General features: G+C 37.6%; 1 protein-coding gene across 2 annotated transcripts in view; it reads left to right on the plus strand.

Moving 5' to 3' along the window:
* The window catches only part of LOC141518863 (phospholipase A and acyltransferase 3-like), a 32,342-nt gene extending 8,016 nt beyond the window's left edge, over positions 1-24,326 (plus strand). Inside the window, exons 2-5 of one of the 2 annotated variants that reach the window (XM_074231231.1) lie at positions 12,321-12,386; positions 18,308-18,410; positions 18,704-18,966; positions 20,335-24,326. In XM_074231231.1, the coding sequence (XP_074087332.1) occupies positions 12,381-12,386; positions 18,308-18,410; positions 18,704-18,966; positions 20,335-20,415 (453 nt within the window). In that variant the 5' untranslated portion in view covers positions 12,321-12,380 and the 3' untranslated portion in view covers positions 20,416-24,326. Of the gene's footprint in view, positions 1-12,186; positions 12,387-18,307; positions 18,411-18,703; positions 18,967-20,334 lie in introns of those variants that run through there. The other variant, XM_074231230.1, reaches the window with a different exon arrangement.
* The last annotated feature ends 222 nt before the right edge of the window (positions 24,327-24,548 follow it).

Below are 24,548 nucleotides of genomic sequence, written 5' to 3' on the forward strand. Positions count from 1 at the left end.
GTTCTACTGAAGAAATATAAGACTTTATCCCATTCAGAATCATAAAGTAAACAATGATGTCTTTATGTACAAATGTATGATCTGATTGGTTGGCTGCCAGAATTTTGTGATCCTTTGTCAAAATTCTATAAATATTGATTATTCATTTCTTTCAGTTTTTGGCATTTGCAGGATGCCATCCTCCCATGGGCTTTGGTAAGATCTTAAAGGATGAAACTTCATTTATAAACTAACTTTGTCATTTCATTTTTAGCCTAAGGAAATTATGGCTAGCAACAGCAATTCCATCTTCACCAGAGCTTTGTCCTTTACAGCTGACATCTCGATAGATATTTATCAGAACCAGCATATATTATTGACCTTTTAGTACCAAAAAAATAGGACATTTAACACTGAGTTATTTCTTAACCTTCCCTGATTCAGACCCAACAGACCTGAGGATCAATCTCATATTTCATATAGTATTACAAATGGGTAAATTGTGGGAGAACCTGGCTGCCTCCCCCCCGCCCATTTAAATCTGTTGGGAGACTCTGATAGTTTCAATGATCCAATATGATTCTGTTATTCACAAACTTATCCAAAATCTTCTTGAAGATAAATGCAAAAATTCTGTGGTCTAGGGGACCTCAAGCAGCCCCAGGCAGAGCAATCCAAAGGCCAGGGAGGAGGGGGCTTGGTTTATAGCAGCAGGACTGATCTAACCAAGCAGTTAGACTACAGTAGTTCTTTCTCCCATTGCTGGTATGGACATAGGTGCAAACCATTGATTTTAATGATAAGAGGACATCCCATCAGCCCAAAGCAGTGATGCTCACCTACACACCCATCCCATACTTTTTTTTTAATTTAAAAAGGAGAGAGATGCTCAGAAATGTGTGGACAATAGCAGGTTTTGGGTTTTCATGGTTAGTCAGAGTATTGACCTTGCTTCCCATGGTGCATGAAAGTTCCAAGCTATTCTTTATTGTTCTGTAATACCTTAGATGTAAAATGACTGCCATTATCTGAATCTATATTTTCCACTAAACCATATCAAGGGATAATTTGTTCAAGGATTATTTTAGAAACCCCATTAGCTGTGACTGTAACCATGGGGTAAACTTCTACCCACCCTATTAAATGGTCCACTTTAACTAAACTATATCTTGGTTTATTATTTATTATTTGTTATTTGACATTTTGGTAAAATCAATCTGAATACTCTGAAAAGGATGGAGGCTGGGCTCTCTTCCTCCAGGAATTTGTTTTCTTAATACCTTCTTATTTATTTTCTGCACACTATATAGCCTTCACATACCTGCTTAACCACAGTAGAAATTCCTATAATCCATACTTTCTTAATACCAGATCACACATTGCTTGCACTCCCCCATGACTTCCTTGATGTAGGAGGGACAAGATTTCCCTCATGATTAGCTTATTTAACATTTCTCTGAAACTGGAAAGGACTACTGGTCTAACTTGGGGTGGGATTGCTTGGAAAAGACCACCTGGGGCTACAATCATTCTTTCTTTCTGTCCAAATCATGAAGAGGAAGTGAGTGGAACTGAGACATTTCCAGCCACAGTGAAGAAAGATCAGTTCCATGAGGTGGTAGGGAGTGAGAAATCCTGGGTAAATAACAAACATGACAAGAAGTGCAAGCTGAGGTTACCCAGAGAGATTGTCCAGTAGGCTTTGAAGGAGGTGGGGAAGGAGGTTGAGTCCAATCTGGTTAGTAACAACTGCGAGCACTTTGTGAATGAACTGAGATATGGAGTACATTGAAGTGATCAGGTATGTCCACCCCCAGCCCCCATGAATGTTTGCATGTGGGGAGGACCATCTGGGGCATTTAACATGGTATAATGGTAATAACCATTGATCTTCCTCAGTTTTAATTGCCCCAAATTTAATCAGATTCTTTTTCTCCTGTTCACTAAAAATTGAACTGGTTTTAGTTTGGAAGTCCTTGAGGGATATTAGGACATGCCTTGTTAAAGGCTCTGATGTTAGGAGAGCTTCTTCTTTTTTATTTATTTATTTATTTTTTTGCAAGGCAAATGGGGTTCAGTGGCTTGCCCAAGGCCACACAGCTAGGTAATTATGTGTCTGAGGCCGGATTTGAACTCAGGTCCTCCTGACTCCAGGGCTGGTGCTCTATCCACTGTGCCACCTAGCTGCCCCATAAGGGAGCTTCTTTAGACAAGTTATCAGCTAATCTGTTACCCCTAACATCAAATGAGTTTCCCTTCTGGTGTCCATTTATGTGTGCTATTGCAATCTCATGGAGTAACAAGATTTATTAAAACACTTCCTTTATAAGTTCTCTATGACTAATTCTTTCCCTTTGCTATTAAGTAATCCTTTCTTCCGCCAAATTTTCCCAAATGTATGTATCACTCCATAGGCATATTTGGAGTCCATATACATGGTTCCCTCTTTTTTTGTAAGCATTTTTAGAGTTTGATTCAAAGCATATAGTTCACAGGTTTGAGCAGACCAATTTTTTGGTAACCTACCAGTTGCCTAAAGAGAGTTCTTATCCCCATCTACTACAGCATATCCATTATATCTTTTTCCTTCTATTACCCTAGAGGATCCATCGATAAACAGATGATACCCTTCACGGAGTGGGATATCCCTCAAATCAGAATGCATCTTGGTCTGATATTCCATTATATCCAGACAATTATGTTCTGGTTCTTTAAGCCATTTCCCATAGAAAGGTAGTTGGATTTTTAACAAGAATCTGTGATAAGCACTAAATCATCTCTTTTTAGTAAGATACTCTCATAATTTGGAATTTGGGAATCAATTCACCATTTCTCAGTTCTTTGATTTAAAATTGTCTTGACCCAATGGGGAGTGTTTGCCACTAAAACTCCTCCAAATGTTAATTTTCTACTCTTCCTCAAGGGCTGCAGTAGCCCCTATACTTGTCTAAATTCTGGTCACTCCCTTGAAACTGGACCTAATAATTTTGACAAAAAGGGTTACCAGTTTCTGTTTCTCTCCTCAAACCTGAGTCAGGACCCCAAGAGCAGTTCCAGAATTCACAGTAATAAATAGATGAAATGTTTTGTCCAATGATGGTAGTGCTAACAATAGCGCATGTCTCAGAACTTGTTTTAACTCTGCCACTATATTTCTTTCTTCTGGAGTCCATTATAGGACATTGGGTTCTTTGTCTAACAATTTGAGTTATAATTCCTTACTTTTCTGTTCATAGGACTCAATCTATAACCTACAATATCCAATCAGACCCAGAAATTTCCCGAGCTCCCTTTTATTCTTTGGAAGGGGAAATTCAACAATATCCTCGATTCTTTCAGGATTAATTTTCTGTTGTCCTTCACTAATTAGGTGGTCTAAAGGTTGTATTTCCTTTTTTTATCATACTATAATTTACCCTTGGATACCCTCAATCCTTGTTCTCCTAAGAAATTCAGCAACTGATCCAATTGTTTGGCTAATCCTATTGGATCCCTATAAGGGATTTCATTTCCTTCTTAAAATTTCTTACCTTAGTACTAGTAAGAGGTGCATTTGTAAAACCAACTTCTCTTGGTCCCAAAGGGACTTCTCCGAGGAGACCTTGCATTGGGTGCAATATATTCCTTTCCAGGAGGTAAGGGAAATTTTGAACATTTTGTTTACATTGCTCTCACTGCTGTTAATTTAGAATGTGGGGGAGCACTTGGGATCACATTGGAAGCAAATGTATCCATCTATTTTCCACCTCTACCACCTTTGACTCTATGAGTCTTACTAACTCTCCTAATCTGTTAAATTTTGTCCCAGCAATTTACAGGGTACATAAGGAGGAGGTAAGGACAGTAATGGATCCCAGATTTAATTATTTCTGATCTTTTTCTTTAGTATCTTCTGTTATTGTCTTAAGCAGGTATCCATTTGTATCCATCTTAACATTTCAGCAGGAAGCATAAATCTGATCCTTCCTGGAAAAATGGCATCTTCTCTTAACATAAACATTAATGGCCTGACACAACCAATTCTCATATGCTCCATACTTAGGTCACAAAACAACTGATGGTATTATATTATATTTAGGTCAAACAAAACAGTAATATTTTAGTATCTTTTTCTTATCCTTCTGCTTGGTACATATTGTAGTTTTCCACTTATCTAACATCCTCCCTAATGGGCGATCTAGAGGAATCTCAATAAGGATTTCCTCAATTTCCCCCTACCTTCCCTGGGTCTCTATAAACTCCCCAACCTTCCCAGTTATCTTTGAATTCCTATTCCCCATCTTATTTGTCTGAGACTGTTTTTTGTTTTCTAATTAACTCTAGCTTCATCCCTCTCCAGTTGTGTGGGGTGGGGGGTTTGGGGGGGAGAGGATTTCTCAAACCTCGAATTGCAACTCCACACTAGCTTCACACAAAGGTAGTACATTCAGTCTCAGAACCCTACCAAGATTTCTAATTACCAAGGCAATATTTTAATAGCTCTAATATCTGCTGACAATCCATGAGACTGTTAAAAATTCAAGGGGATGCATCTTCCTGCATTTTGACAGCTACTGCCCCCTCACCCCTGATGCTTGATCCCACATAAGCCCCCAACTATTAGAAATAATCAATACAAGAAGTTACTTCTTTCCAAAATGACCATGTGCTTTCCAGTGAAATCAGGAAGGTTTTATTGTTGCAGTCTCTGCTTAAGTTTGTTTCCCAGAATTTTCTATCAATAGAACCTTCTTCCTGATTTCACTGATCCTGTCAAGGCCAAGGGTTACCTACATAACTTCCTGTTGGTTCCCTCCACAACCACTGCAAGGATGGGATAGAAGAACTCAGGTTAGGATCCTGCCCAAGTCTTTCATCTCACTCATGAATTCCAGGAAACACATTTAAGCAAGGACACCTGTTGAGGACAGTCTTTTGCAGAGCTTTCTTCTCACTCCCATAATTAAACAGAATTTCAACTGAGGTCATCTGTTGAGGATAATCTTTGTGGGGCTTTGCTTTCATTTCTAGAATTCCAGGAATTCTAGGAAACAGAATCCAAAGCCAGGACACCTGGTGAGGACAGTCTTTGTGGGACTTTCCTTTCATTCCCAGAATTCTGATTGGTAGGGCACTAAATAAGTAGTTTAATTTGGTAGAATTGTCATTTTTATTATATTAGCTTGGCCTATTCATGAGCAGTTGCTATTTGCCCAGTTACTTAAATCTGATTTTATGTGTATAAGAAGTGTTTTGAAATTGTTTTCATAAAATTTCTGAGTCTGCCTTGGCAGGTAGACTCCCAAATATTTTATATTGTCTGAGGTTACTTTGAATGGGATTTCTCTTTCTAGCTCTTTTTGCTGGATCTTGCTAGTCATATATAGAAATGTTGAGGATTTATGAGGGTTTATTTTATGCCCTGTGACTTTGCTAAAGCTGCTAATTGTTTCTAGTAGATTTTTAGATGATTCTTTGGGATTCTCTAGGTATACCATCATGTCATCTGCCAAGAGTGAGAGTTTTGTCTCTTCCTTTCCAGTTCTAATTCCATCAATTTCTCTTTCTTCTCTTATTGCTGAAGCTAACATTTCTAATATGATATTGAATAGTAGTGGTGATAATGGGCCCCCTTGTTTCACCCCTGATCTTATTGGGAATGCCTCTAGCCTCTCCCCATTGCATATAATGCTTGTTGACGGTTTCAGCTAGATACTGCTTATCATTTTAAGGAACAATCTATTTATTCCTACTTTCTCTAGTGTTTTTTAATATGAATGGGTGCTGTATTTTGTCCAAAGCTTTTTCAGCATCTATTGAGACAATCATTTGATTTCTTGTAGATTTGTGTTTGATATAGTCAATTATACTGATAGTTTTCCTATTATTGAACCAACCCTTCATTCCTGAAAGAAATTCTACTTGGTCATAGTTATTATCCTAGTGATAACCTGATGTTATCACTTTGATAAAATTTTATTTAAAATTTTTGCATTCATATTCATTAGGGAAATTGGTCTATAAATTTCTTTCTCTGATTTGACTCTTCCTGGTCTAGGTATCAGAACCATATTGATGTCATAGAAAAAATTAGGCAGAATTCCATCTTCACCTATTTTTCTAAATAGTTTATATAGATTTGGAATCAATTGTTCCTTGAATGTTTGCTAGAATTCACTTGTGATTCCATTTGGCCCTGGAGATTTTTGCTTAGGGAGTTCACCGATGGCTTGTTGAATTTTTTTCTGAGATAGGATTTTTTAGGTACTTAATTTCCTCTTCTTTTCACTTGGACAATTTATATTTTTGTAAATATTCACCTATTGCACTTAGATTATCAAATTTATTGGCATATATTTGGGCAAAATAGTTCCAAATTATTTCTTTAATTTCCCCCTCCTTGGTGGTGAATTCACCTTTTTTCATTTTTGATTCTAGTAATTTGGTTTTCTTATTTCTTTTTTTAAAATCAGATTAACCAAAGACTTATCTATTCTACTTTTTTTCATAACACCAATTCCTGGTTTTATTTATTAGTCCAATAATTTTCTTGCTTTCAATACTATTCATTTCCTCCTTTAATTTTCAGAATTTCTAATTTGGTATTTCATTGGAGATTTTTACCTTTCACACTCATTCATTGCATGCAGTTCATTGATTTCCTCTTTTTCTATTTTGTTCATATAAGCATTTAGAAGATATAAAATCCCCTAATAACTGCTTTGACTGCATCCCATAAGTTTTGATTTGTTGTGTCATTATTCTCATTGTAGGTAGCACATAGGTAGCAAGCAGATGAACTGGCATTTACCCCTGACCCTAATTCTAAATCCAGTATTTTCACTCTGAAAGGATCCCAAAACAACTAGAAAGCTGGACCAAATCTCATTAGATGAGAATAATTAGGGGTAAATTAACATTTTCCTCCTAAGTTAAAAAAATCAACTTCCCAAGAACAAGGAGGGGGAGTTGTGTTTAGTCACCAGTTTTCTTGAAAAAGATCCAGGGGTAAACAAGAAGGAAGTTGAGAAGGTAAATGAAATCTTAGAAAATTAAGACATGATAGACCTGTGGAGAAAACTGAATGGTGATAGAAAAGAATATACCTTTTTTCCTCTGCAGTACTTGGCATTTATACCAAAATTGAATATATACTGGGGTATAAAAACATTAAAATAAATGCAAAAAGGCAGACATAATAAATGCATATTTTTTTCAGATCATGATGCAATAAAATCAAGAGCTATGGAAAGATAAATCAAAAATTAATTAGAAACTAAATAACTTAATTTTAAAGAATTGAGTGGATCAAACAATACTAAATCATAGAAATCATCAATCATTTCATCCAAGAAAAGGAAACAATGTGACCTTATACCAAAATTTATGGGATGCAGCCAAAGCAATTATTAAGGAAATTTTATATTTCTAAATGCTTATATGAATAAAATAGAGAAAGAGAACAATTAATTGGGTTTACAACTAAAAATGCTTGAAAAAAACAAATTGAAGATCCCTAATTAAATAGAAATTAGAAATTCTAAAAAATCAAATAAGAGTTCAATAAAATTGAAAGCAAGAAAATCATTGATTTAGTAAATAAAATTTGATAACCTGAGTGAAATGGCTGAATAGTTACATAAATACAAGCTACTCAGATTAACAGAAAGAAAATAAAATTAATAAAGAACCCCATTTCAGAGAGAAAGTCTCCAGATCTAGATGGATTTAAAAGTTATTTCTCCCAAACATTTAAGAACCAATTAATTACAATTCTACATAAACTATTTTAAAAAAAAATAGGAGTTCTGCCAAATTCCTTTTATGACACCTATACTAAACCAAGAAGAGTCAAACAAACAAATTATAGACCATCCCCCTAATGAACATTGATGCAAAAGTCTTAAATGAAATTTTAGCAAAGAGATTATAGCAATTAATTACTAGCATAATATGCCATGATTAGATGGCATTTATGTCAGGTGGGTAGAGATGATTCAATATTTGGAAAACATTCAACATAATTTAACAGATCAGTAACAAACCCCACAGAAATCAAATGATTATCTCACTAGATGCTGAAAAAACCTTTGACAAAATGCAAAACCCATTCCTATTAAAAACAGTACAGAGTATAGGAATAAATGGAATTTTCCTTAACATAATAAGCAGCATTTATCTAAAACCATCAACAAATACTCTATGTAATGGGGATAAACTAGGAGCATTTCCATTAAGATCAGGGGTAAAACAAGGATGCCCATTATCCCCATTACTATTCAATATGGGATTAGAAATATTAGTTTTAGCAATAAGAGAAGAAAAAGAAATTGAAGGAATTTGAATTGGCAATGAGGAAGCAAAACTTTCACTCTTTACAAATAATGATTGTAAACTTAGAGAACTGGAGAAAATCATCTAAAAAACTATTTGAAACAAGGAACAAATTCAGCAAAGTAACTAGATAAAAAGTAAACCTACATATTTTATCAACATTTCTATAAATGAACAACAAAGCCCAAGGGCAAGAGATAAGAAGAGAAATTCCTCCACTAGAGGCAACATAAAATACTTGGGAATCTCTCTCCCAAGACCAACTCAAGAACTGTGTGAACACAATTACAAAACATTTTTTTCACACAAAATCATATCTAAATAGTTGGAAAAATATCAACTGTTCATGGTTAGGTCCAACTGATATCATAAATGAAAATTCTGTCCAAATTAAACTACTTATTCAGTGCCATAGTAATCAAACTACCAAATATTATTTTACCTAGAAAGACTAAAAACTGTGACAAAATTAATCTGGAGCAACAAAGGTCAAGAATATCAAGGAACTGATGGAAAAAAATGTAAAAGAAGGTGACCTTGCTCTACCAGATCTAAAACTGTACTATAAAACAGCAGTCATCAAAACTGCCTGATACTGATTAAGAAATGGAGTGATGAACCAGTGGATTATAATAGGTACAAAAAACCCAATAATAAATGACAATAGTAATCTATTGTTTGACAAACTCAAAGACATTAGCTTCTGGGATAAGAACTCAGTTTGACCAAAAAATGTTGGGAAATAGAAAAAACTAGGCATTAGACTCATATCTCACACCCTATACAAAAATAAGGACAAAATGGGTTTAGGATTTAGACATAAAGGGTGATACCATCGAACAATTAACAGACCAAGAAATGCACTATCTGTCAGATCTATGGAAAGGGGAGAAATTTATGACTAAACAAGAAAGAGAGTACATTATAAATTGCAAAATGGATGATTTTGATTTTATTAAATTAAAATGTTGCACAGATTAGAAGGAAAATAGAAAGCTGGGAAACATTTTTCACAGCTAGGGATTCTGATAAAGGTCTCATTTCTAAAATATTTATAAATCAAATTTATAAGGTTGAAGTCATTTCCCAATTGAAAAATGGCCAAAAGATATGAATAGATAGTTGATCAGTTGAAGGAATTAAAGCTATATATAATCCTATGAAAAAATGCTCAAAATCATTACTGATTAGAGAAATGTCAATCAAAACATCAACGAAGTCCCACCTTACACCTATCAGATTGGCTAAGATGACAAAAAGGGAAAATGATCAGTGTTGGAGAGATTGTCATTAATGCTTGGGAGGATTGGGTCATTAATGCATTGTTTGGTGGAATTGTGAACTAATCCAACCTTTCTGAAGAGCAATATGGAACTATGCCCAGAGTATAAAACTGATCATACCCTTTGATACAGCAATACCGATTCTAGGCCTATATACAGAAGAAATCTTTGAAAATGGGAAAAGTCCTGTGTGTCTAAAAAAAATGCAAAGCAGCTCTTTTTGTAGTGACAAAGAATTGGAGCCTGAGGGGATGCCCATCAATCAAGGAATAGCTGAACAAGTTTTGATATATGAATGTTATGGAGTACTATTGTTCTATAAGAAAGTATGAATGGTTGAACTCCAGAGAAGCATGGAATGAATTACAGGATCTGATGCTGAGTGAAGGGAGCAGAACCAAAAGAACAATGTCCACATTAAGAACAACATTGTGACTTGATCAATCCTGATGGATGCAGCTCCTCTCAGCAGTTCAGCACTTCCTAGGATAACCTTGGGAGACCAGTTTTGAACAGTGTTATTCACATCCAGACAATGAAAAACAAACAAAAAAATAAACTACAAAATCTGAAGGAGAACCATCTTCACCTTTTCAAAATTTATATTTTTCCTTCCTATCTCATGATTTTCTTTCTTTTCCTTTAGTCCTACTTCCTTATACAGAAAATCATTAATATGTAAACATGTTAAACACAAATGTACATGTATATTGTTTACTAGAATATTTGCCACTGAGGGGAGGGGGATAGATAGAAAGGGAGAGTAGAAGGAATTATGCAATTTATAAATATGCATGTGGATGAATGTTGAAAAACTTTTATAACATGCTATTGGAAAAATAAAAGAAAATATCAATTTGGAAAAAATAAAGGTCCAGAGGTCAAAGTAGAGTACAAATTCCATAAGAATCCATAATGTGGTAGATCAGATAGGACAGCCAAGGAAGCTCATGTAGTGTTAGGTTGCTTCAAGAGAAGCCTAGCCTGGGAGTTGGGAAGAAAGGGGAGGCTCGAATTCCACTGCAACTATTCTGATGGGGTATATGTAGAGAACTGTGTTCTAGGAAGATTGCCTAGTTGTAGATTGTCCAGTGATAGGCCTTGGGATCTTCCAACATGAAGACCAGTTGGGATTTATTACAAGATTTAGGGGTTAGATGTCTATCCTTGTAATCAGAAAGATATGAATTCAAATCTTTCCTCCACACATACTACCTGTGTGACTTTGGATGGAATATCTAACCATTCACCCTCAGTTTCCCCATCTATAAAATGGTGACAACAATGCCTATTACTTAAATCACAAAGTTGTAGTAATATGATAAGCTCCCATCAATGAATCACATTATTATACATTAGTCTGGACAAGCTATTTCCCCCCCTTTGGCCTCAGTTTCCTTATCTGTAAAATATGGAAGTTGCCAGGTCCCTTCTGGTTCTAGGACTATGTATGACCCCATGATCATCCTTCCTTTCCTTTGAAGGATCTGGTTACAGCCAGCCTGGAAAGGTGACAGCTCAGGGGGACTAGTAACAATCCTTTCAAGGTCTAAAATGGCTTGTCATGGAGCCTGGCATGTCAGACTTGCTTGGTTTGGCCCCAGAAGCAGAATTAACAACAATTTGGGGAGCCTAAGGTAGGTTCTATTTTGGGGGGGAAGGACTTCATCTCCATGAAAGCTGCCCAGGAACAGACATAGATGACGAGTTCCCCATCCCTAGAGGTCTTCAAGCCCCTACAGAAGGGCTGTTACTTAGGAAAGTTCTTTGAAATGTTAGAGATTAAGAGGTTTGGGGTTGGACTGGGGGATCTTAGAGTTCAACTCTGAGAGTCACTGAGAACCCAGGGGAAGTCTTGATGAGCAACAACTGGAAGATGAGCAGCCCCCAGGGTTGCAAGGATGAGGTTACAATGTTGTCTAGCCATCATATGGCAGTGAGCCCCTCCCACAAGCAGGCTCCAGAGGATGGCATCCCCTGTCCTGTGGTTACCTGGAAAATTTCCAGTCTAGTCAAGCTCCCCAAGTGGAAGAGCCATTTAGTGGACCTACCGGTACCTGATCCTCTGAGCTATTACTGAGTTAAATTTCAATCTAGGAGTTTAAATTGTGTTCTTTGGTCCCAGTGGAGGCAGGATGACTGCAGGTGTGGGCTGGGGCTTCCTCTCCCCTCTGAGGGATTTCTTTCTGTTGGGGAGATACTTGCTAGTCCCAGACCATCACTCAGAGCCCAGGAAGCATAGATAAGAAAGGTCAAGTGTGTGTGTGTGTGTGTGTGTGTGTGTGTGTGTGTGTGTGTGTGTGTGTGTGTGTGTGAGCACTCTGGGTACTACAGATGAGGGTTTTAGATGATTGATCTTTGAATTTGAATCATTGCTTGGGAGGTAACCTTGTCTAGAGAGTACTTTCTGGTGGAATGTGTGGACGTCAGCAGGTTCCCCTTGGCCAGACAGCTGGTAGCAGGGAGCCCCCTGCCCTTCAGCCAGCCAAGCTCCTCCCTTTTCAGTGATCCATCCAGGTCCAATCAAAGACTAAGGATCACTCTGCTCCCTGCCCAATGGGAGTAGAAAGGGGATGGATGAAGAACAGCTGCCCTTAAATAGGGTTCAAGCCTTGAGCCTCCCCCCACCTAGTGGAGAGCAGTAGAATTCATTCATCGGCTCCCCTGACCCCTTTTTTGTCACTACTTTCTAATATTTTGGATTCCTATTAGCGACTCTAGAGATTTTTGCCATTTCTATTTTAGAAATAACAGCCAAGGCAGTGCCATCCAGACCCTAAGGATTCTGACCTGCAAAGGGGAGAGATGAAAGTAAGTACTTGGTAAATATTTCTCAAAACAGTAAGGATTTGTATTTGGGACTTGAGGGGACAAGGGCTTAGGATTTAAGGACAGGATGCTATTCAAGGTCCTTTGGCACCATGTTGAGAGTGAGACTCAATGGTGGCTTTCTAAAAAGACAAAGAATCTGCCCCTTATTTGGAGGAATTGGGAGTTCATTTGTGGGGTGGTTTGGAATAAGAAGAAAGGGGGAATATAAACTGGCTAAAGAAAGTATTAGCAGAGAGACAGAACTTTCCTTTAGAAAGAATACAGAATGAGTGTTCATCAACCAGAACTAGGTTCTGACTGGTGAATTTTAAGAAGAAATTGGTCTGCGATATGGCTGCGTCTCAGAACAAGCGTCCCAGGGTTGATTTTGGACTGTTCTGATAATTCATTTGGTGACTAGAAGTTCAGATCCTTTCAGTTTTCCTGAGGACTAAAAGAGAGTTTTTGTAACTTCCCTTGGGAAAAATACTTTTATTTTCATGAATGCAAGTCAGGATATGAGATTTGGCAGGTGTGGGTGAAACTGTAAAGAATGGCAGTTAGGGCTGTCTTAGAACATGGGATGTCAGAGGTGAAGCAGGGTCCTTAAGTACAATATGTCAGATGCTGGAGGCTCTTTGGTTTTGTTCTGCTTGATCCCAGAGGAGATGATCAGAGGTGGGGGGTCTTGGAACAGGGAATGTCAGAATTTCCATCATGTCCATGGGTCTTTGTTGCTATAAGGAAGGATGGGTGGAGGATGGGAGGGGTGTTTTCCCATCTCTTCTACACTCTCTACTTGTGGAGTGGTCGGAGACATTTCCCAGAAAGTTGAAGTGGTAAGAATTGAGAATCGAGAGCAAGGCCTTTTGGGGCTTACAATCCGTCAATGAGACAGTGATTTTCTGGCAGCCTCGATCAGATGCATTTTCACCTTAATTCATCTTAACTGAAATCAGTTCAAGAAATGCAGTATCAGTCAGACAAGATGAATTTATTGAGCACTTGTTGTGTACACTATACAAAGAGAGGTGTGGGCTGGGGCTTCCTCTCCCCTCTGAGAGATTTCCTTCTGAGGGGAGACTCTTGCTAATCCCAGACCATCACTCAGAGTCGAGGAAGAATAGATGTGAAAGCTCAAGGTGGGATATAGACTCTGTGTGTGTGTGTGTGTGTGTGTGTGTATTGAAGTGGTAAGAATTGAGAATTGAGAGCAAGGCCTCAAGAAAGGCAGAACCAGGGTCCAACTTCAAATGGGGGTAGACAACATGCAGACAATTTTGTACAATCAAGAGAGATAGGATGAATGGGAGTCAATTAATGAGGGAAGGCACTCTGAATTGTTCTGACTAGCTCAATTTTCTGGACAACTGATTAGGCGAAACTCTTTCTGGGTTTCATCTCTAACTGTTGAAACAAACCTATTAGAGGTAGCCTGGGCACAGGACTGGGGTCAGACCTTCCTTCCTGACCCACCCAAGTCCTCTCCCTTCTCTGTCTCCTCCCAGAATAGCCTGGGTGGCCTGGGAGGCTCCTTCTGGATGGGGTCCTGGGACCCTGGGATCCTGGGACCTCAGGCCTTGGCCCAAGCAGAAGCTGGAAGAGAAAAGCCCTTTCTCTGTGAAGGCCATGGCAACAAGAAGTATATCTCACATTTACAGAGCATTTTATGGTTTGCAAAATCGTTCCTCCAGTTTAGTTTTGTACCTTGATAAAAACAATGAGAAGCCCCTGGAATGGGAAAAGGGTCTAGATATAAGAGATGGATGCTCAGGCAGGAGATACACGTAGGGGCCTGCGCCTGCTGCCTCTAGGTGTTTACACAGCTGCCACACAGAGAAAGATCCAGAGTCAGAGAGGAGACATTGAACCTGGTCCCTTCCATTACAGACAAGGTAAGTTTGGATTTTGCCAGGATCACACATATAGGAAAAATCTGAGGTAAGATTGGAAATTGGACAATTTGTCAAGGCTGGGGTCCCCAAAGGCCCTGGCTTTCAATAAACCTTCCCATGCTCCCCCTTAACATGTAAGTTCTCTAATAAAAGAAACTTTTTACAGGTCCACCCCCCCAACCCTTATTTTACAGTTGAGGAAACTGTGGCCCAGGGAGGTGCTTTGTTCAGGATCATGAAAAGGTAGGGAGTCACTGAGGCAGGATTTGAACCCAGATCTACTAATTCTAAAGTCTATGGATCTCACCATTTATTCATGGCAGCCTTTAAAATATTCAAAGCAAGCTGTCATTTCTATACCTTCCCCCTACTCTTTCTCTGTATTTTAACTTCAGAACCTATCAGATGGTGGGAACCCTGTTCTATCTTAATTCCTCTGTACTCTTAGTTTCATAATGCATTGATCAGAATTCTTAAGTCTTTTAAAGTTATTTTTCTCAAGTGATGTCATCATTGCACAAATTAATTTCCAGCTTCTATTCACTTTGCTCTACATCTGTACAGAGAAGTCTTCCCAATTTTCTCTGAAATTGTCCATTTTAATTTTATTTAAAAATGTTTATTTTTTATTTTAAAAACTTTTCTTTTTAAATTTTAAGTTTCAGATTCCCTTCTTTCCATTGCTTCCCCCACCCACTGAGAAGGCAAAAAATATGCTATCAATCATACTTGCAAAATAATATAAAACATATTTTCATATTGCAAAATAATACAAAACATATATTTCCATATATTAAAAAAAGCCCATTGATTTGCACTCAATTCATCAGTCCTCCTTCTGAAGGTAGGTAGCACTTTTTCATCATGAGTTCCTTGGAACTATCTTGGATCACTATATTGATCACAGTAGCTAAATCAGTTGATCACTATAACAATACTGTTGTTACTGTGCACAATGATTTCCTGCTTCTTCTCATTTCATTTTGTATCAGGCAATAGAAGTCTTGTCATGTTTTTTTTTCCTGAAAACACACCCCTCATCATTTCATTTCTTATACCACAATACTCCATCACAATAGTATTCCACAATATGTTCAGCCATTTCTCAATCAATGGGCATCCCCTCAATTTCCAATTCTTTGCTACTACAAAAAGAGCTATTATAAATATTTTTGTACATGTGGGTTCTTTTCCTTTTTCCTTGATATCTTTGGGGTACAGACCTAGTGGTGGTATTGCTGGGTCAAAGGGCATGCACAGTTTTCTAGCCCTTTATGGTTCCAGATTGGTTGGGTCATTTCATTATTCCACCAATAGTACCCATGTACCTCTTTCCATCATCTTCTCCAATATTTGTCACTTCTGATAGGTGTGAGGTGGTACCTCAGAGTTCTTTTTAATTTGCCTTTCTCTAATCAATAGTGATCGAGCATTTTCAAAAGAGAAAAGACAGATTTTATTTCTTCTTCTTAAAACTGCCTGTTCATATCCTTTGATTATTTATTAGTTGGGGAATGGCTCTTCTTATAAATTTGACTCAGTTCCCCATTTGTTTGAGAAAAGAGACTTTTATCAGAGAAACTTGCTGTGAAAACTTGATTTTACTTCATTGTCTAGGGTACCTTTTTATCCAAATGTAGTTTCCCCTTGAATATCTTTTTGCTTTTGCTTCTTCTGAGATCATGATTGCTACATGTGCCTTTTAAAAAATGCAGCTGAAACATAATAGATTCTCCTCCAGCACTTTATTTTGACTCTGGGTATGTTTTCTTCATCCCTTTTATGAGTTAGTTCATTCCATTCACATTTGTAGTTAGGAAGACTGTTTCCTTTCAACCTATTTTCTTGTTTATCCTTCTCTCTCTTTTTAATTCCACTCTCAAAAAGTCAGTTTTGTTTCTAATCACTGCTTCTCTTATTCTGTTCTTCCTTTGATCATTTCTCCCCTTCCTCTTTCTATTCTCATCTCCTCCTATTTCTCTATTTAGATTTCCATAACCAAATGAATGTATGTATTTGACCCCTTCAGATGAGGGAGAGGTTCAAACACTGCCCACTCTCCACACTATTTTTCCTTCCACTAGAAAAACTTGTCCTTTCACTCCTGTTTTATGTGAGATAATTCAGTCCTCTTTACCTCTCCCTTCCCTTTCTTCTAGAACATCTTTCTCTGTTTCATTTTTTTGAGACTCATGTCCTCTGTTGATGCAAACTCCTTCCTAACTGCACTAGCAATGATAAAATTCTTAGAGGAGTTATATGTGTCATCTTTCCAACTAGGAATATAAACAGCTTAACTTTACTGGATCCTTTATGAATTCTTTCATGTTTACCTTTTTATGCTTTTGTTGAGTATTCTTTTTGAATGCCAATTTTCTATTAATTTTTTATGAAGAATGCTTGAAATTCCTCTATTTAATTAAATATCCATTCCCCAAACTCACCTCACCCAAAGGATTATGCTCAGTTTTGTTGGATGGTAATTCTAGATTTCTTATCTTCTAGAATATCATATTCCAAGGCTTCCAAACATTTAAAGTAGAATTCATTAAATCTTGTGTGAAATAGGTTGTTACACAGTATTCCAATTGTTTCTTTTTAGCTGCTTGCAATATTTTTTCTATCTTCTAAGTGCTCTGATATTTAGCTATAATATTCCAGGGGAGTTTTCATTTTGAGGATCTCTTTAAGGAAGTTATTTTTGGATTCTTTCAATTTTTATTTTATCCTCTGGATTGAAGATATGAGGGCAATATTCCTTTTATAATTTCTGGAAATATGATGTGTAGGTTCTTTTTAAAAATTTAAATCATGGTTTTAAAATGGTCCAATAATTCTTAAAAAGAAAAATTCTCCTTGATCTATTTTTTCAGGTTAATTGTTTTTCTAATGAGCTATCCTACATTTTCTTTAATTTTTTAATTCTTTTGACTTTGTTTTGTTGTTTCTTGATGTCTAATGAAATCCTTAGCTTCCACGTGTTGGGTTCAATTAGCATTTTTCTTTGAAGCTTTGCTTGTAACTGTTATCATATTGCTGTCTTCCAAGTTTAAGTCTTGGTATTCCTTGTGACCATAGTAGCTCTTTGTTATTTGCTCATTTTTTTTCAATCTGTTTCTTGACTTTGAATTTTCTATTGCAGTTGAGCTCTGCTCACCTGGGAGAGAAAAAAATATTCTAGCAAGCTTTAGCCTTTCTCTTGCTGCTGTTTTCAGAGCTAGTTCTGGGATGGTCTGCAAGCTTTTGGTGCTTCCAAAGGAGTAAGATCTTGAGAGAAGTGTAGTCACTGCTCTCCTGGTCTGCTCTTACCTTTCCCTAGGAAGAACAACTGCTCCCATGCAGCTGCAAATACCAGTGCTCTTTTTGACCCTGGAGCTGTGACTGAAACCCATGCTCCCTCGGGACCATAAGCATGCTTCTCTTGGAGCTGCAACCAAGAACTGTTTATGACCTATAGAGTTGTCAGTCATTTCCAGCTTCACCCAGTGCCATCAAATCTCCTATGATCTCTTTCTGGCCAGTTGTCTCATCCCCCAACCCCCTTCCTGTCTTTGGACTGAGAATTCCTGAAACTGCTGCTGCTGCCATATCACCTCCAAGGTCCACTGCTGGTGCTTGTGTCCACTGTCACAGACCTCTCCTGTAGACTTCATAAATTGTCCTGAGCTGGAAAAAAAGCTGGCACCCTTGGTCTTTGGTTGGATCTGTTAATCCAAAATTTGATTTGAGACATCATTTTAAACATGTTTGAAGGGGCATGTTGGGAAAGTTCAGGTGTATCATGGAATGTTATATATATATATTCTCTTTCATCTTGAGTCCCAATCTGCCATAGCCCTTCTGGGCCTTTTTTTCTATAGGTTAAACACCCCCTAGTTCCTTCAATGAATCCTTTAGGTTAAACACCCCCTAGTTCCTTCAATGAATCCTTTTATGGCTTGTTCCAAGCACCTGGGAATATGCCCTTGCATCTTTCTTCATTTTCAAATGTAGCTTCTAACTTGGTCTTGGTCTCTCATTTTATAGCCAGAGCCAGAACCTGGAGACCTGATTGAGATTTTCCGACTATGTTACAATCATTGGGCTGTTTACGTGGGTGATGGTTATGTCGTCCACTTGTCATCTCTAAGTAAGGAACACCCCTACTTTGTGAGGTTTTATATATTGGGGAGGGAGCAGACCCTGAAAGGTTAGCTGATTAGCTATCTGATTGTTAAGAAGGGTCTCTGTTTACAGATGGTTGAAGTAGCTCCTTGGGTGGATCCCCAAGTTTGATTTTGAGGGACAGCTAGGTCATCCCACAACTGGCCACTTGGTGACACTATCAGAGCCTTGGGACTGGAGGGGACCATAGGATCTAGATTGGGGTGGGACTTCTTAAAAAGACCTCCCTAAGGGTTGCCTTTTTTCCTTTCTTTCCAGAAAGTAAGCATTTTCAAATTGGGAGTATGAGTATCGGTATGAATAAATGCATAGTGAATAAAGAGCTGCTCAGTGAGGTGGTCAGGAATGATGAGTACCGAGTGAATAACAAATGGGACAAGCAGTACAATCCAAGGTCACCCACCGACATTGTCCAGCGGGCTTTGAAGAAGGTGGGGAAGGAGATCAGCTACGAACCGACCAGCAAGAACTGTGAGCATTATGTGACTGATCTGAGATATGGAGTCGCTCTTAGTGACCAGGTGTGTCTACCTCTCCAATGAATGTCTATAGGCTCAAGGGAGGGGCATGAGCATGATGCCCAGGGGAGGAAGGTTTGTCTGCCTCTCCCTGCCCATGGATTTTCTTGCTTTAAGCTCAGTTTTCCTATCTGAGGACAGCCTCCTTGCTCCCTGAGTATGGAAAGTATCTGTAATGCTTAGCAGTGACTCTAATTACTATTATTCTCTGGGCATTAACACTGGCTGAATGCTAGATGTTGTGTAAACAGAAAGGCTTCATGAAGCTCACATTTTAATGGGGAGACAATACGTAAATAAATGGGATGGACAAGGCATGTTCACAGTAGATGAATGGCCCTTTGAGTGGGGAAGGTGCCAGCAGCTGGGACAGGGAAGGGACTCTGGGAGAAAGTAGGGCAGCAACAACCTCTAGGGTCACATTCCCCTCATTTTTGATAGGGAGACAGTTCCAGCTTCTATGAGAGCATGTTTCCAACATATGCTGGGGCTTCTATGCAGTTGGGTTCTTCACCCACCAGAACTTGACCCAAAGGATAACATGATTGACCTAATGTTATTTATTCCATTAATTACTCTGAATAATGTGCTGGTAATTGTGAGCTCCATTGTGTCTCCTGTATTGTACAGACCCTTGAGAATCTGCAAAGTCTGTTGATTTTCATTAGACCCTTCATTTATACTATTCTTCATGGCACTTTAAAGAAAAGTTGCACAAAAATGATTTTTTTATTTTGTTTCTCGCATTTCTCCCTTGAAACATGGGTAGTATGAAAATGATTTTGCCTAATTTCACATGAAGAACTGATATCATATTGTTTACCTTCTTGATTTATGGGGGAGGAACTGGAGGGAGGAAGAGAATTTAAAATTCCAAATTAAAAAAAGAGAATGCCAACAAATAATGAAAATTCAGAAAACATTAAAAAATAGCTTCCAAGACAGTGTGGAATGTCCATTGGCTGTCAAGATCATTTTATCTAGAGTGTCTAGGAAACCTCTCCTCACACTTGTGAGTTTAGTTGCCCCTCAGTTTCACATGCCCTGCTCCTTGTCTTTAGAGATTAGTTGAAAAGTCTGGGAGAGGGAAGGGAGGTCAACAGAAATGGGTGAATTTCAATGTGATAATAAGTAGCTCCCTGGGTAAAACTACTATGCCCTCACAATTCCTCTTTTGTTTGGTTTATCCCCATGCTGACCCTTCCTCTTCACCCTCTCTGTAGGACTGAAAGGTCCTGCAGGCATCATGTTCCAGGATTGATTCTTTACTTTCACCAAGAGCTAAATCTAAGCTTGCCAGAGCAAAACCTTTGGTTGGAATGGAGAGGAGCAGGCTTCTCTATTGACCACAGTCTTCTTCTTGGTTCACAGGTCAGCATTAACTTACCATCTGGATGGTTGATCAGAATTTTTTGGAATTTCGCCAAAATTTTTGGTAAAATATTTTCATGAGACCAATACAATCCTTTCTCTTGAAGAGGGGCAGTGGGGCAAGAAGAGGGAGAATTTGGAATTCAGAGTTTTGTTTAATTTAATTTTTTTCAGGTCTTTGATTTTATTTTCAGAATAAGTCTAATGTGGAAATGATGCAGGAAGTCATGGATATAAGATAGTGTGATTGGAAACAAATTTTATAACCTTTTACATTGTTAAATGCTATCTGAGAGGGGAATATGTGGAAGGAAAACTGTTTGTAGGAGAAATAGCTATCATTACAATTCTAGCCATCACATATTTTGTCAAAGATGATAAAAACTGTCAAGTGATGGTCCTCAGCTGAGCGGGCCTAGATTGGGATCATTTGAAAGGACTAAAGTAAATTATCTGAAGGCAAAACTAATTTTAAAAACTAACAAAGCATCTAAGAAGGAATGAGGATGTTTTTAATCATTGGTCCAGTGAGATTTCAGAATGGGAAAGAATGTCTGAGGTCTCATTTTGAGCTCATGGGACAATTTCTCCTTCAAAATCCCCTTCCCCTGATAAGGCAGCAGATGCAAAAAACCTCCTATCTGATTTGGCTTCTGATTCTCCTCCAGCCTTGGTCTCTATCCCTCTCCCTACTGAGGAAGCAACCTTTGCCTCTCTTACTGCTCCAAAAGTTCCAATTTCTCAGCTTCCTCATCTTTCTGTTCTGGCCCCAAATTCAATGTCTTTTCCCCTTCCTCAAGATTGCGTCCCACTGTACCCTGCCCTCCGAATCTTAAGGACCCTCCTCTCTCCTTATTCTATCTCCTCTTCCTAATCTCTGATGTATATCATTGTCCCCTCCTCATGTTCTATTCCAACTCTTTCCTATGTTAAAATCTGATAGAACAGTGAGAAAAAGTTCTCCAAGAAAAGAGAGAAATGTGTTCAAAGCAGCTCACGCAGCTGACAGCCCCCATCCAGGACCCTCCTGTAGCTGGGAAGCAGTCTGAAGATCCAGCCCCCAGGGTTTGTCATTATTGCAAAAAGCCAGGACACTGGAAAATGGTGTAGGTCCCTTCCCAGAGATCTAGAAAACAGCAAAAACCAGAAATTGGCAAGTTCTTCCCCACAGTCTTTCCAAGTTTTTAAAACTTCTTTTTCTGCAACTCTTGGAAAGAACCACAATCAGCCTTGTCCTGTTTCCCTTTCCTGTGTTGTCTGGCCCTCCTTCTGCTGCAGTAGTCATTGTGGTCGACCTAGGCAATGTCTATTTATCCACACCTGTTCTTTCCACCAGTTTTACTTTCAAATGGGAAGGTCAGGAATTTCCATGGCCAGACATTTTTAAAAATGACTTTGGAATGTAATGAGGCTACCACTTTTTTTTTTTTACAATTGTTTAGAAATGGAATGTTCTCCGGATTTTACCTCTGGTTTGTTGGGGATTTGTCCCCTTTGGGGGTGTTAAGGTTGCTTGTAAGAGTAATTTAGTTAGGTATAGAACCTAACTATGTCTTAAACCAACAGACCCTTCCATTTGTACACACCCTAGAGTTCAAGAAAGGTGGTACTGAGAAGTTCTACTGGGATTTATTGCCTGTTTATATGTTATATGTTCCAAACCTTTTGTTGTAAAATCAACTATGCAACATAGATAACATTTTATAATTTTTTCCTATAATAGTCATTGTTATCACTATGTGATTATAATCAATACATGGCATTTTTTCTAATCTTTTAAGTCTATAAAGTTCAGAGATAATTCTCTGTCTGATTACAGGAAATTACTATAAAAATTTCATGGGACTGAAATTTGACTTTTTTTTTATCTTAAGTCTGAAATCCAGGTATCAAAGGAAAAGACTAGTGGGCCATAGTCTATAGAAGTCAGAAAAAACAAAACGGAGATTTTGTTGAAATTTTGTGGGTGAAAAGCTTACTTTAGTTGAGAGGGCAGGACTCTTTCTGACTCAGTTTCCAAAGAATGTGACATGAATAAAATGTCTCTCACCTAGCAGACTGAGGGTCAGCCACCTATATGACCTCTACCTGGAATGAACATCTAAATATATAAGGGACCACTGTCCTTTCTTTTATGTCCCTGATTTTTATAGTAAATTGCTATGATCATGTCAGATAGTCAATATTAAAATCAGATATGGAAATTTAAATAACTTTAGCCTATATTTATCTAAATTCAAATAACCAGCTAGATTAGTATGTAGATTGGCATCACTTTTATGAAAGTTTATTTTGTTAAGTAGAAGAGTATCCTCCAAATGGGGGAATAACAAAAATAGTGACTATACCAATTAATCTCCATTTGTAACTGAATTTTCTGTGAATATTATAAATTGTAAATCATTAAGATCTAAGGGATTTCAGAATTTCATTTTCTAATAATGATAACAGTAATTGACTTGTTTAAAAAATGTTAAGAAGTTTTTTTTAACAGAAAGGAAAATCTCTATAATTAACCTGCATCAAAGAAAATCTCTGAAACAACATCCTAAGCTACAGAACTGTATAACATGACTCCAGAAGAAATGGACCTGAATCTTTCCTTGTTGCATTGTGCATTTATCTATATGACATGTATAATCACAATGGAATCACTACCCTTGAACCTCTGTAATTTACTTTTTGACATTGTAATTTGTATTTCTCATTTTATGTACTATTATGGATCTTATTTTTGCCTGCCCATATTTTCTTGGAAAACAAGTCCCAAAAGATATGTTAATTTTTATTTTTTCTCTCTCTTCTCCAATATATCTTATTTCCCCTAACTCTTTATTTGATTAATATATAAATGATATTAAAGTCTATCTAGATTCAAAATGGGGAAATGTCTAATCTGCTATTCTTTAATTTGAAATTAGTACTTCTGATCTATATATTTCTGATCAGAAATTAGTCTCTTAGCCTTTAACTAATAGTTTTAAAATGTCAGTCTGCTATGTATGGCCTGTCTCCTACAATGTTGACTTGGCCTGTGACAGTATTATTTGGTCATCTCAGTGGTAGCATCTATAAATTCCTTACCTGATCAACAAACCTCAAGTTGAGACATCCTGGATGAGCAGAGAAAAAATTCTATTGTTATTTGTAAACATTTACTCTTCAGCATAAGTGGGATTCTTGTCAAAGGGAATTTTAAACAAATATTATAAGATTTGTATTGTAAAACCATGTCATCCATGTGAAATCTCATTGTATAATTAACTCAGTTTTTATGATTCTTTGTCCTTCCTGTTTAAAATTCCCCCCAAATTTTTATCAGCATTGGCAGGATGCCATCCACCCATGGGTTTTGGTAAGATTCTAGAGAATAAAACTTCATTTATAAGACCAACTTTGTTATTTCAATTTTTAGCCTAAGAAAATTATGTTTAATAGCAAATTGCTTCTTTTTTGACTCTGCAGTATTTTTTCCTTTAGCTGAGAATTCTGAAATTTAACTACAATTTTTCTTGGGAGTTTTTATTTTGGGGTCTTTCTGAGGGTGATTGTTGGATTCTTACAAGGACTATTTTTATCTTCTTGTTCTAAGAGATTAGGTCAGTTTTCTATGATAATTTCCTGCATGATATTGCCAAGGCTCTTTTTCTGTTTGTGGCTTTCAGGCAGACCAATACTTCATAAATTATCTCTCCTGGATCTATGTTGGGAGCCAGGGTCTCTATGCTGTTTGTAAGGTAACAGACAGGTTAAGGTCATCATGGTCTGAGTAGGGATAAGAAATTAATTAACTATATGATTATTACTTAAACTTGTAATCACATGATTAAAACTTGTAACCATATGAACTATATGATTGTTGATGAAAATTGTACACTTTTGTAACCAAGGAAATGATCTCAGCTTGCTTGTTTGCTTGAAACATACATGATTCTGAAACTATAAAAATAAATCCAAGCAGCTGACAGTCAGTCAACCTGCTCCTGCCTTTACCCACTTGTTGACTCAACTCATTTCGCTGACTCTATCCCTCCTGTCAGGTTCCAAGGATCCCGTGGAGGCTGGACCCTCGCAGATCTATTTTTTTCTAAGAAGTGCTTTACATTTTTGTCTATTTTTTTTTTGCTCATGTAGCAAATCCAGGGTCTTTTTCACAATGCCCACCAGCTTCTTGGTGTGCTCAGGGATAGTGTAAATGGTAATATGACCTTTCT

Source organism: Macrotis lagotis, chromosome 3 (genome assembly GCF_037893015.1).
Source record: "Macrotis lagotis isolate mMagLag1 chromosome 3, bilby.v1.9.chrom.fasta, whole genome shotgun sequence".
In the NCBI taxonomy this organism is placed as follows: Eukaryota; Metazoa; Chordata; class Mammalia; order Peramelemorphia; family Peramelidae; genus Macrotis; species Macrotis lagotis.